This window comes from Ostrinia furnacalis, unplaced genomic scaffold (assembly GCF_004193835.3).
Source record: "Ostrinia furnacalis isolate ACB-3 unplaced genomic scaffold, ASM419383v2 OfSCF6942, whole genome shotgun sequence".
NCBI classification, from domain to species: domain Eukaryota; kingdom Metazoa; phylum Arthropoda; class Insecta; order Lepidoptera; family Crambidae; genus Ostrinia; species Ostrinia furnacalis.
The window spans coordinates 308,059-320,521 of NW_021137181.1; the positions used below are offsets into that span (position 1 = coordinate 308,059).

General features: G+C 36.3%; 1 protein-coding gene across 1 annotated transcript; it reads right to left on the bottom strand.

Moving 5' to 3' along the window:
- Positions 1–123: 123 nt before the first annotated feature.
- LOC114363030 (uncharacterized) lies at positions 124–11,735 on the bottom strand. The gene is made up of 3 exons (XM_028318621.1): positions 11,308–11,735; positions 3,353–3,464; positions 124–3,258 (listed from the first exon to the last, which is right to left on the bottom strand). Exons 1-3 carry the CDS (start codon positions 11,587–11,589, stop codon positions 1,316–1,318), a joined length of 2,337 nt encoding a protein of 778 aa, XP_028174422.1. The 5' UTR covers positions 11,590–11,735; the 3' UTR covers positions 124–1,315.
- Between the last annotated feature and the right edge of the window lie 728 nt (positions 11,736–12,463).

A 12,463-nucleotide genomic window follows, 5' to 3' on the forward strand; every position in this document is an offset into this window, starting at 1 on the left:
TTTATCAGAGTTACCTGCGTCTATTTCTACGAAAAGGATGGTAAGAAGTGTGTGTCAGTGGGCCGCGTCCGCTAAGTCGCATGCGTCTTTTTTGTAGACATATATGCCTCAATGTACACCTACATAATTAGAAAAATAGTAAATTTTCCATCGACATTGGTAATAGCTGGTTGCACTTAGTGCCAGGAAAACTTTTCTCATTTATACTTAGGTGTGCGTTGTTGATTTCTCGTCAGAAAAATAAACAAACAAATGGTTGGAAATAATGTATAAATTGTATATTTTTCTATGCTAGTTTTTATCTTAATATAGAAATAAATAATAAATAGAATAAGCTAAGTTTTCTGAAGTTGTCCACAGACTGCAGATGATAAGGTCATAAGCTCAGTACCTAACTTATTAGATAAACGTTTTAACGCTGCAATTTCACTTTAGCTAGACATTTCCATACGATGAAAAAGAACGTTAAAGATTTTGTATCTTACATTAGGATGTAAAAGACAAAAACAAATGTTTTCAAATTTACTTTGTAAAAATACCACAAAAATATATCCGAACTGAACTACAGACTTAGATACATGAATGTTTTATGCGTTTGTTTGAGCTGAACTCCACCATAGAATATTTTATCATAATAAACAAACGTTTATTTATTGAACTCGTGTATTATAAAAATGATGATCATACACGTGATATGGACTTCAAGGGTAAAGTAATTGCTGGTTAGAATCCCCCACATCAGTGCACAAACATATTAGCTGGATTCTAATTATTTTTGGGGGATAGTACTTTTGTATATAAATAATAACTTGGTGGGTATAATTATCGTTCCAACAACTAAGTATCACTAGAATTATTTGTATTCGAGTATTACAAGATGGAGTTCTGAATGCAATCTCCTGTCTTATGGGGTATCAAAGTACACTTGAATTTTTTGTAGGTAGGTACGCCTCGTGCAAACGGGGACGCAAGTCCTATCGATAAATTAGTTATAATAAGTACATAGCATCGTCAGAGTACCTACTTACGTCTATTTATTTAGCTCTAAGCGTGTATTATTACATATACGAATTAATTATGTCGAAATTGTACTTTATAATTAACTACAATAATTGTACTACGTATTTGAGAGTTTTCATTACTGTCCTTTTAAGTGTCGGCGAATATATGTAGATAGTAAGGCCATTTGCCTGAGTACTTACATCAATTCGAATTCAAAAATTTGGTGGGTAACTACAATATTCACCAAAACCTATATTTGGCATTGCGCTACACTTTGCACTAAGTCTTTTTATGAATTTAACGTCATTTCTATTCATCTCTCTTCTTCTTGTTCGTTGTCCTCGTCCTCCTCGAGATCATCAACTACAGACGCCACATCACTCGTCACTGCTTGTGCTATTAATCCGGTTATTCCCGTAGAATTTCGTTTACCGTTCAGAAAGTTGTACACATACTCTTCAATAGTATCTTCATCAAACGGAATCAGGTCTTCCAAATCAATCTGTCTCTTTTGACGACTTTGTTTTAACAGCTTCTTTGAGGTGTAGGAATTCTCATCACTATCGACAATACCTTTTCTGTATATCTCCACAGGAACATCGCTACCGTCACTTACATCATACTTTATACCTACATCGGCTTCCTGAATTTCAATAGAACCGAAACTACTTTCGACTAAAGTTTTTAAATTTTTTGATCGACTTTCTCTCGTTATATGTTTCATTAATTTTTCAGGTTTGCTGTCTTGCAATGGGTGCAAATGTTTGACTTCGTTCGTTTCATTTGGTTTTGGTATTTCATTACTTATTGTGTCCAGATTGTCTTTACTGTTGGGTTTCGAGCTATATGTTTTTACTTTAGAATGACCTTGTATTATTAAATACATCGGAACGGCTGGCTCTTCAGAAATAGGTTTTAAATCTTTGTGCGCCTCTATCTTATTCGGTGGTTTTACTGTGGTAAAACGCATGTGTAGGTACGGATCGTGCGTAAATGTCGAAGGTTTATGTTTCATTTGATTATTTATGATATATGGATTAGTATAGTATGATTCAGATTGTGTAGTACTTTCGGTAATTGGAACAGGAGGTGGTTGCATTGTTTGCATAGTTTCTAAGTTTAGAGTGTCTTCGGTTGGATGCTCTTTATACACTTGTAAATTTTCAGAAGCATGGGCATACAGATTGTCTTCCGGTCTCTCAGGTCCATTTACGAGCGGCATGCTCAACATTGGACCTAACATATCAAATATATTTTTATCTGGTTTGGAACTAGCAAAAGTGGCTGAAGATGTAAGTTTTGTCAACGGGTCTATTTGTCTTTCTGTGGTAGTCTCTTCAAAATAATCTTGAGCTACCCTTGTTGGAACCTCTGCTGTAGTGGTATCTGTTGTCGGTGTTGCAAGCGTGACACTGAATGTTGATATTTGTGGCGTTGCTATAGGTGGCAAGGCTGTCGGTATGAAATCCGGTAGAAGTAAAGAATTCGAAGTAGTTTGTGGAGGTGGCGGTCCTTCTGATAGCATCGGTTTATAAAATGCATAAGGTTGCTTAAATATTTCGTTATGATCAGTGGGTATTATGTTTTGAGTATCATTAGCTACCTCAATCTCTTCTATAGAAGCTGTAGGACCCCATCCAGCATAATCACTGCTCACTATGTTGGAAATAGAGTTATTTTGATTTAAAAGCCAATTATGAGTAGTTGTTGACGATTGATAAATCAAATTCGATTCCTGCAAAGCGTACAAAGATGTGGGGCTTTTTGATATTGGCGTGGTGGGTTTCTTTGATGAAAATGTTGTCGGAGTTGTTATTTTAACCGGTGGGTTTGATACTGGTACTTTTTCAGTTAGTACATACGGAGATGGTTGATGTCCTGGTGGCGGTGGCGGAGGTGGTACAAGTATAGTCATAGGATAGTGCTCATTAAGTTTGTACGAGTAATCTTCATACTTGGGCGGCACAGGCAAGCGCTGGTGCCGCTGGGGCGGCGGCTGGCGCGGCGCGACGCTCGGCCTGCGAGACGACACTCCAAGCATGAGAACTTCAGACTTTCTCTCGGGATAGTGCTCGCGCTCGAGCCGAGTGTCGTCAGCCCAGTAGTGCACGCGTTCCAATACAGGTGGTTCGTAGTCGTAAGTAGGATCATTTCTTAATGGATCCCCTCGACCAGTCAAAGGTTTCCATTGATCAAAGTCCATACGTGGGGAGAAAATTGAAGCCACCGAGCTGAGATCATCATTTGATGCTTCGTCTGTAAGTAACGTAAAGAAATAATAAAGTATTGCTACTTAAAGTTAACACGGATATTGGATTAAGATTATCACTTAAGGTAGGTGTGCACTTACAAGATAGATTCGCAATGTGTTTCAGTGAAATGGTGTCGACAGCATCGGGGTTAGGAGAAGCTAGCCCAAAGAGCCAGCTCAAAATGATCCACACGTACATATTGCTTGACCTCTGTAAAAATGAAGAAACAATTAGGAATGTTGAACACAAAACACTGAGTGAGGCGTTAATCATTGTATAATAACAAGTTTTTAATAATAATCAGAGTCATTGTTCTGTTTGCAAAATTTAAATGAAAATAATATTTTTGCATGTACCTATTTGTATTTATAATACAAGTAGTTAAATTGGTTTTCGGGAAAGGGTCACATATTAAACACCGCTCGTTAAAATACCGGTCGGCTGTCGGCTTTGCGGGAAGAAAGACGAGCTAATTTAATATATGAAACCATCCTCCTTGTTATAACTCGAAAGACCTGACCTCAATAACTCGTTATGGAAAAAATGTTGATCGGTAGTTATAAAGGAAGAAAATGTGTGTTAACGAGCTACGTGACTTTAGTGAATTCTTATATGTTCCCAAATGATCTTAATGACGACTAATTCTGTGTATAGTGTAGTGTGTATTGGTGGTCCATTTTAAAACTTTTAAATTAGCTTCAGTTTATTATTTTTAAAGACCATGTTAAAGACCGTTCTTACTTTTATAGGTAGGTTCATTCTTTTCATATAAATTATGATATTTCAAGTAGGCACCTGCTTAGTAGAGTAGTCATTCTTAGGTTGTAGGTATTTTATGGAGATTGCAGCCGTTAAAAACATAAAAATACATTATAACATAAATGTCTAAAAGTAAAAATTGCAACGTAATTTACAATTAAATTAGAAAATTAAACAAATATTCGGAGAGTATTTACGTGTCATCACTAACACATGGGGTCGTAGGTACTGCGTAGAGCAGGATACGATGGTCGTGGCGGCAGTGAAAGCCGCGCGTGCGCTGAATCGCAAGCTCTGGCGTTACATGACAGGAATCATATAGGCATTCGTATTTATTTGCCCTCTTTCTAATGTCCTTTCACTATCTAATAAAATGACACTTAACAACAATGTCCTTCTACCTAGTTAAAAAGTGAAGACACTGTTTGTGTGACGCTTTGCTGTTATTTTAAATCTAAGTATTAATGTTAGAGCTTTAGATAGAATCGGATAATTTACATTTAATCTGTTAGATTCCAGAGTATGTTCTTCCAAATGTTGATCCCATATTTATAAAAAAGGCACCAGAATCATCCCCTTTCAGATCCCACACTTTCACTTGACAATATTCTTTGCATATTGGATAACTTAGAACTTATACGATACTTGTGAATATAATATTACTTAGGCATACCGTTGCTATATGAATTCTTAAACAATGTTTTCACTGGTTGTAGTGGGTAGCACACGCGGTGCATGGGGACGAGGTATAAATTTCATACACAAACCAGAGGATCAGGTTAACCACAATAGCTTGTAGTATAAATGGAAAGTCAATTTGCCAGCATTTCGAACAAATATGTTTGTTGAACGTGTCACATAGACTTGAACGGGCTAGTTTAAAAACAAACCTGAAGTTTAGTATTTATCTTTATGAGCTTAGTCTTGGGATATTCGATTGTGCTAAATAATTCATTTTTGTGGCAAACGTACGTAATTATAATTTTATAATATTACTTTTAAGCTGTTTACAATTAGGATTCCACCTGATAAGTTTTTGATAGAGTTTTTTTTAATTATCTTAATTAATGATCGTCAGTAAGCTAAGTTTGATCTTGTGAGGTACTCATATTTCGATGCATAAAATAAGGATAATGCACGCACACGCTATGTGCACTCTTCTTACGGATGATGTGCGTAGTTGCATGTGTAGGTGTAAATGATCTTGTGTTGGGTAACAACATCTAGCGTACCGTCTATTTATCTATTCTGTGGTACCAGCGAGCAAGCTCAAGGATTCTAAAGGACCGCTAATTTGATCATAAATTGCATTATTCAGGCAACATGATCTAAGCTATCCAATTTCTTTAAGATATTCAAATATTCTTGTTATTAAACTTACTATTTAAATTGTTAGGTATGTGTTTAACGTTTTTTAGTGGTGTAGATATGTATATTTTTTTAAATTTTATAAATAAAGTGGCAGTACCTAACTCTACAGCCGTATATTGTAAAAAAATGTTTAACGTCATATACCTATACGATTTTAAACAGTTTTTTACAATATACGGCAAAATAACTTTGATGAGTAATTTCAATCGTGATTATATTACCAGCGGGTTTTCAGTTTGCAGCTCTATGAGACAGGCTGGAAACTCGGAACCCATTAGTGCTTCTTGGAATCAAGGTTACACAGTTTGCAGTCAGAGCCAATGACCTAACGCACAAGTAACTAATTTGCTAGATATTTCTAGTTTGGTTATACGGGGCAGTAAAGTTTCGCTAAGTAGGCGCGCATCCACACCATTGTCTAATACAATGGCGAGACATAAAACAGCCTCCAAACCTGTCTCCGAAGCGGTTTCCGTTAGGCCTGCTACATGTGACATTATTTATGTTACGTGCATTATACAGGCTGAATATAAAATCATGTTAAAAATTAAGAGCGTTGTCACATTTTTCATGCAGAAATCGAGAATTTGGCAGATTTCGAAATGATTTTAGTCATATAATTTATTGTTATAGCTTCTTTTGACTTATATCATCGTAATTATCATACGTTTTTACGGAATGTCTATTGACAAAATCTCGTTCAAATTGGATTTTTGCCTACGAAAACAGCGAATTTCGAAAGCCCGATTTCCAGGTAACTCGCGAAGGCACAACTTTGAACTAATATTACAACAAAGAAGAACGGTCATCTGTGACCCAGGCCCGACAGAAACGAGACATACCTCAGTTTTTTTGTCATGTCTTAATTAGATAAATTATATATTTTTTATATTTGAAATCTATGTATAACACCAAAATATTACCCTTTGTTTTTGTTCAGGCGTTATACAAAAACTAATACAAAATGCCTATTTATCACNTGGCATCTTATTAAAGTTTTTGAAAGGAGTGTTAATACATACAAATTAAAATTATTGAAATAGGAACTATGAATAGTAAGTATTTTACACTTTATTGCACAGGTAAATTAACGAGTACCTACCTACTAAAGTACTACAGAAATCGTAGGTACTTATCTCAATTTGAGGTCAAACAGAGAGTCAGAGGAGTGTTGTGTGGCCTAGGAGGTTTTGATTTTATTTGGTGCTACAAAGCTTGATCCGAATTATATGCAGTAATTGAAACAAATGACAGTAACACTAAGTAATTGCTGATACTTGCTTACAATATTTAGTTGTTATAGTCATATACTCAAAAAGTAGTTAGATCTTTTAGATAGCTGAATTAATGTTGTTTAGTCATGGGTTCGGCATCCATAGCTTTATACAAGAGTTATTACATACAAATTAAATACCTATTGTACCTGCGTGTTTTGGTGTTTCGTAACTCAATTAACAACGCGCTTCCAGATATTGAGATTAGCGTTGATTTTGCAGTGAAAGTTCTAGGTAATTTATTTGTATAAAACCTTCTAAAGGCGCTGCGGAGGGTTACGGAGGCGACCGTGGGAACGTGGCGAGGCGCACGCGCAGACTGAGTGGCGCCACGGGCGGTTCGACGCCCACGGGTGACGCGCGCCCAGCTTGCCTACTCGCCTCGCGCCCAACTCTACCCGCTGCCCACGCACCTTGAGATACACCTCTTATGGCAATTTCAACGGAGTGGTTTGCCATTATCTTCTCTATTTCTCATGCATCTATAACCTACGCAACAGTTTCCGTCACGACACTGCACCGTTAAATGTGTCTGATTAGACTGGTACAGTCTGCGAAGTGTTGTTGCTAACTCGCGGTAGAATTAGCAGAGAACGGATTACAATCGACATCATTCATCATCACCGACGGACGGATATGGTTATTTATACTAATTAAGAATAAACTTTTTTCTTCGAAAATAAATCATTTTAATGACATTCCGTTTTTGTCACTGCACATACGACTTGACTTTGCGACTTAATTTCTCGAGAACTGCTTTTCTGCTTTCATAAGATCTAATCTAATTGTTATCAAAGTTTCTTCTTCCGTCATTCTTTCTTCGTAATCTATACTTGCTAATGGTTTTGTTTAATTGTTTTGTAGAAGGAAGTTATAGCTTATATGTGTCCACAACTTAATATGCATGGAAAAGCTTTCCAGAATAGAACTTTGTTCGAGCTAATTGTTATTAATTAAAACTACATGCAAATGAAATTAAATCTTTATCTCCCAGCCTAAGCAGTTATTACAGTCGATGTACAATCATACCTTCAAAGCTTTTAATTTTATGGACCTGGTGGTGGTGGATACTGATAAATTAGTAACCTTGCATCCAAGTCCCACATACAGGGTGGAAACGATAAGTTCTCACTCGATTATTTCTAAACTATAAAAGATATCCAAAAACTGGTTACTGATCCTAAAAGTGCTTCACGAGCTCTTTCAAATGATATCAGTAATAGGTTACAGAATTAACTGGATCCATCCGAAAATTCAATGTTTTCAGCCTCCATACTAAATGTATGCCAGCCGCACAATATTAGAAGTGTTATTTTTTTTTATCAAATAATAAACTCTTAAAGAGAACTTGTTGTGCATTCTTATTTAAAATTATTAATGGAAAACATTGACTTTAGGCTTTACTTGCTATAATATTATCAAGACATGAGTGCCATGACTGTGGCAGTACTAAATGTATGGAAACTGGAAACATTGAATTTTCGGATAGATCCAGTTTATTTTGTAATCTATTATTGGTATCTTTGGATAGAGCTCGTGAAGCACTTTCAAGATCAGTAACCAACTTTTGAATATCTTGTATACTTTTTAATATTATGTGGTTTTACTAAATGTATGGAAGCTGGAAACATTGAATTTTCGGATAGATCCAGTTTATTTTGTAACCTATTATTGGTACCGTTGGATAGAGCTCGTAAAGCACTTTCAGGATCAGTAACCAGTTTTTGGATATCTTGTATAGTTTAGAAATAATCAAGTGAGATCACTTATCGTTTCCACCCTGTATAGTCGTCAACTTGATCGAGGATCTGCGCCACGGATCCGTTTTTTCCGACAGGCAGACGAGTGGGTGCGCAAGGAAAGAAATATTAACACTTTCACATGTTTTATGTGTCGATGACCCGGCGCGCTGAAGACGAGCCCACGCGCCGGCCGGCCCTCTCGGACCTCGGGCATTGTGTGACAGAGTTTATTACATAACGCACAATCAATAGGGATGATAGCACTAGATCTTTTATTTTCAAGGTAAGTAGCGTTAGAACAATTTTATTATGGTTACCGTTTTCATGAAAGTATTACTTAGGCTGGGTTGTACCATCTTACTTTAACTTTGACAAACATTAAAAATCTGTCAAACTCCATACATAGTTACCGTTAAAGTTAGGTAGTGCAACTCAGTCTTAACCCATTAACGCCCAATGGAAAACTACNTTAATGTTGGTTAGTGGCATTTTAAAAGTATTAAATCATTATCTATGTAGGTAATTTGATATAAATTGTTTTTGTCATTAACTGTAATCTAATTTTCATATATTTTAACAAACGTCTGCTGTTATCACCTCACACGTTTGTACGGATTTTATAGAAACACCATATCGTGTAACACACACTTTGCCGAGGCTTAATTCTATCGCTGTAGCAGAACAAAAAATTGTCTATGCGTTGATGGTGTTGATTTATGAATATGAACTTAGTCCCGTCCATCAATCATTACAATACGGAAGTCATCAAAATATACTTCTCAAGATATACATATCAGCTATTTACGTACTCCTTCCTTACACTTACTAATGTTACTATTAGTTGTAGGTACTGGTAAGTAGTTAAGTTTAACAATCGCAAAAAATATGCACTAGTTGCTTGCTACGAAATGAGTTGCGCACCACGCGTTGATGTCTTTTTGATCCGTCCGGTCGTAGTAACGCTTGCTACGAAAACTTTAAATTTTACATAGCCTTATTTTTATTGAATCTAAAACAGGGATTTAAATAAAGTAAAATTATGGATATACATATACTTGTTATATTCAGTACTTTTGAATTCGTATCTTTTTACACCGTTTTAAATTCTTAGAAAAAGGTATTTTCTCCCACTTTAATTTGGCTTCTAAACAAGATCAATAATCTCCAACGCGGAACGTTTAAGCAAATGATTAATCAATTAATCTCTTATACACGTGCTTATAAGGACCACACGTAACTTAACTCTTAAGCGATTCAAACTATCAATAAAAACTGACTTTTACATAAAACAAAATGTTGAATTTTTATAGAAGACTAGCTTTCCGCCCGCGGCTTCGCCCGCGTGGAATTTTGTCTGTCACAGAAAAACTTTATCGCGCGCGTCCCTGTTTCAAAAACCGGGATAAAAACTATCCTATGTTCTTTCCCGGGACTCAAACTATCTCTATGCCAAATTTCATCAAAATCGGTTGCGAGGTTTAAGCGGGAAAGCGTAACAGACAGACAGACAGACAGACAGACAGAGTTACTTTCGCATTTATAATATTAGTTTTCGATAAAAACTGTCATTAATCCCCCTGCAAGATTTTTTATTTGCGATAACATGTTAGATATTCATTCAATTCAATGCTAATTTGTTAACGTCATGACAGTAAGTGTTTGTTAGAAAATTCAAATTATTAATCGTTAGAAAGCTACAAAAATCACCGAGCATGTTAGTACTTAATGGGAATCAGTCAGATACCTCTAAGCTTAGTACTTATTATGGAACAAAATACAAGTTACTGATTAAAATATAAAGAAACGACTGTATTAAGTGTAAATTGTTTGGCAAAATATATTTCTTTTGGTACTTTCAGCAATACTTTTGTGCGGACTAATGACCCATATTTCCTTTTATGGACAAAGTTGCTTGTTAATTGGATGCGGCGGACTTCAAATGTTTCAAACGCACATTATGGTGATATCTCATTATTAATCAACTTCCCAAAAATTGATTCTGAATTCAGTTAGCAACTCGTTTATCATGGACAGACTTTTGTGCTCAAAGCGCGATGTCGATCTTCAAAGAAAGTATAGCGAATTAATTTTGATTTTTAATCGCAGTTTGTTATTTTAGACTGAAAGAAATTCTAATTTTTGAATCTTTCTCATTTCAGTTTATAATATAATATGTTACCTAACTAACTTTTAGACGAAACTATACTGTTGAATCTTATCTCTATTTTTCGTGCACTATGATTTAGCTGTCTCAACATTATTGCAGATTACATTATGTTATAATTAATTAATAGAATTTGACGTTTATTACAAAAATATAAACCTAAAAACAGCGAGTTGAAAAGAATTTAGGTAGGTAAGTTTAAGTGAGTAAGTATTGCATAAAATAATGCGCTACATAACTGTTGTAAGAGTAGGTAAACAACTGATTATATTCAGAACCTAACTTAAGCTTTTACTCTGGCTGCCCCTCTCAGAATCACAATGATGCGACACCCACTTACATACTTTACTTACTAAAATAACATTGCAAATCGAATTAAATACCTAAAATAGCGGTAGACATTCCGGGAATAATGTTAAGATTATCCTACTAACTAAGTATTAAAAGTTATTATCTCCATGATTTATTCGCAGGAGTAACTTTTTATTCGCGAACAAAAAAAAAATACCTTCGGAAATTCCCGAACACTTTAATTATAAAAACTTTTTATTTAATAACTTTTGCAATATACCTACGTTTTAGCACAATGGAATTTTTGATACTTTTGAAATTCAATAAAGTTGAATTTCATTGATAACCATGTGGACAAAAGTATTAAATTCTAAGCTTACATTGGTAATAGGTAATTTAATGCTTCAATAAATAAATCCCTATTAATTATAGATAGTCAAAAGCTCACTCACCAGGACGATTGTGTAGTTGTATGCATCGGCAGCAACTCGAGCGCGACAGTCGTGTGGACGAGGCGTTTGCGAAGATGCGCGTGCGCGTAGCTCCCGTGGCGTCTGCGGCGCGTCTGCGAGCCATAGCGCACCCGCGCCGCCCACTGCTCCGCTGCACAACCGGCAACAACAGCCGAAAGTAGCTGCTAAGGTACCACATATCACATAACCGACATTGACCGCTATCGACTGAAACAATCTCAGTACCAGGATTAATACAGACCATTGTTTACGTCTAAACATTGGCACGGTACCGCTGACCACTTTAACCCTTTTACTTCAACCACCACCACTGGTGGCAGATTTAGTGGTGGTCGTTGGGAATAAACCGCTTTTACGTCTAATTGAACTCTACAAAAAGTTTCAAGTAAAACAATTATGATAGACGTTGAAAAATTATATCAATTCTAATAGGTACAACAACAGAATAACTACAATCTCAAACATTTTTTTATAGAATAACATTAGTTTTTTGCATTCAAATAAACAGATTTTTTTTAAATAACTCATACTTAACTCTAAACAAAAAAGAAATATAAACACTTATTACTCAAAAATAAAAGTGTGTCCGCGAGGCAAAGAGGCGAGGATGCTGGCTGCATTTCCTCGCTGGATAGCAATACTAAGCTTTTGTGCAAGGAAAGAGCCAGCATTTAAATTTTCCGAAATTTTAATTAATTTAGGGGAAATGGTCCGAAACAGTAATTGAGCATTCGGTCCCCAGGGTCCGAAGGTCTCGACACCAAAAGGCGCAAATATGTACCTACCTAATCATTAGAAAGTGACTCATAATTGCGCCGTTTGGCTAATTCAGTCGACTCCGCTGCAGCCCCAGCTTTAGCAACTGATTCCCTGAGGTGGAAAGGGACTAAAGTATCGACACATGTAGCGTCCCAAACTAAAGCCCGTCCCCGTTCCCAGGGAACCAGAGTGAGACCGTCAGGTCTCTTGCTATCATCACGGGCCAATCCACGTGGTTCTAACGTGGAAGGAACGTTGATGCTGGCAAGGGCTCTCCTGATGGCGTCGATGAGAGCAGCGTGTCTGGCGAGACGACCAGCACTTTGCTGGCAACAGATACCTTGGTGACCGAATTGGTCCACCTCTTTGCCATAGG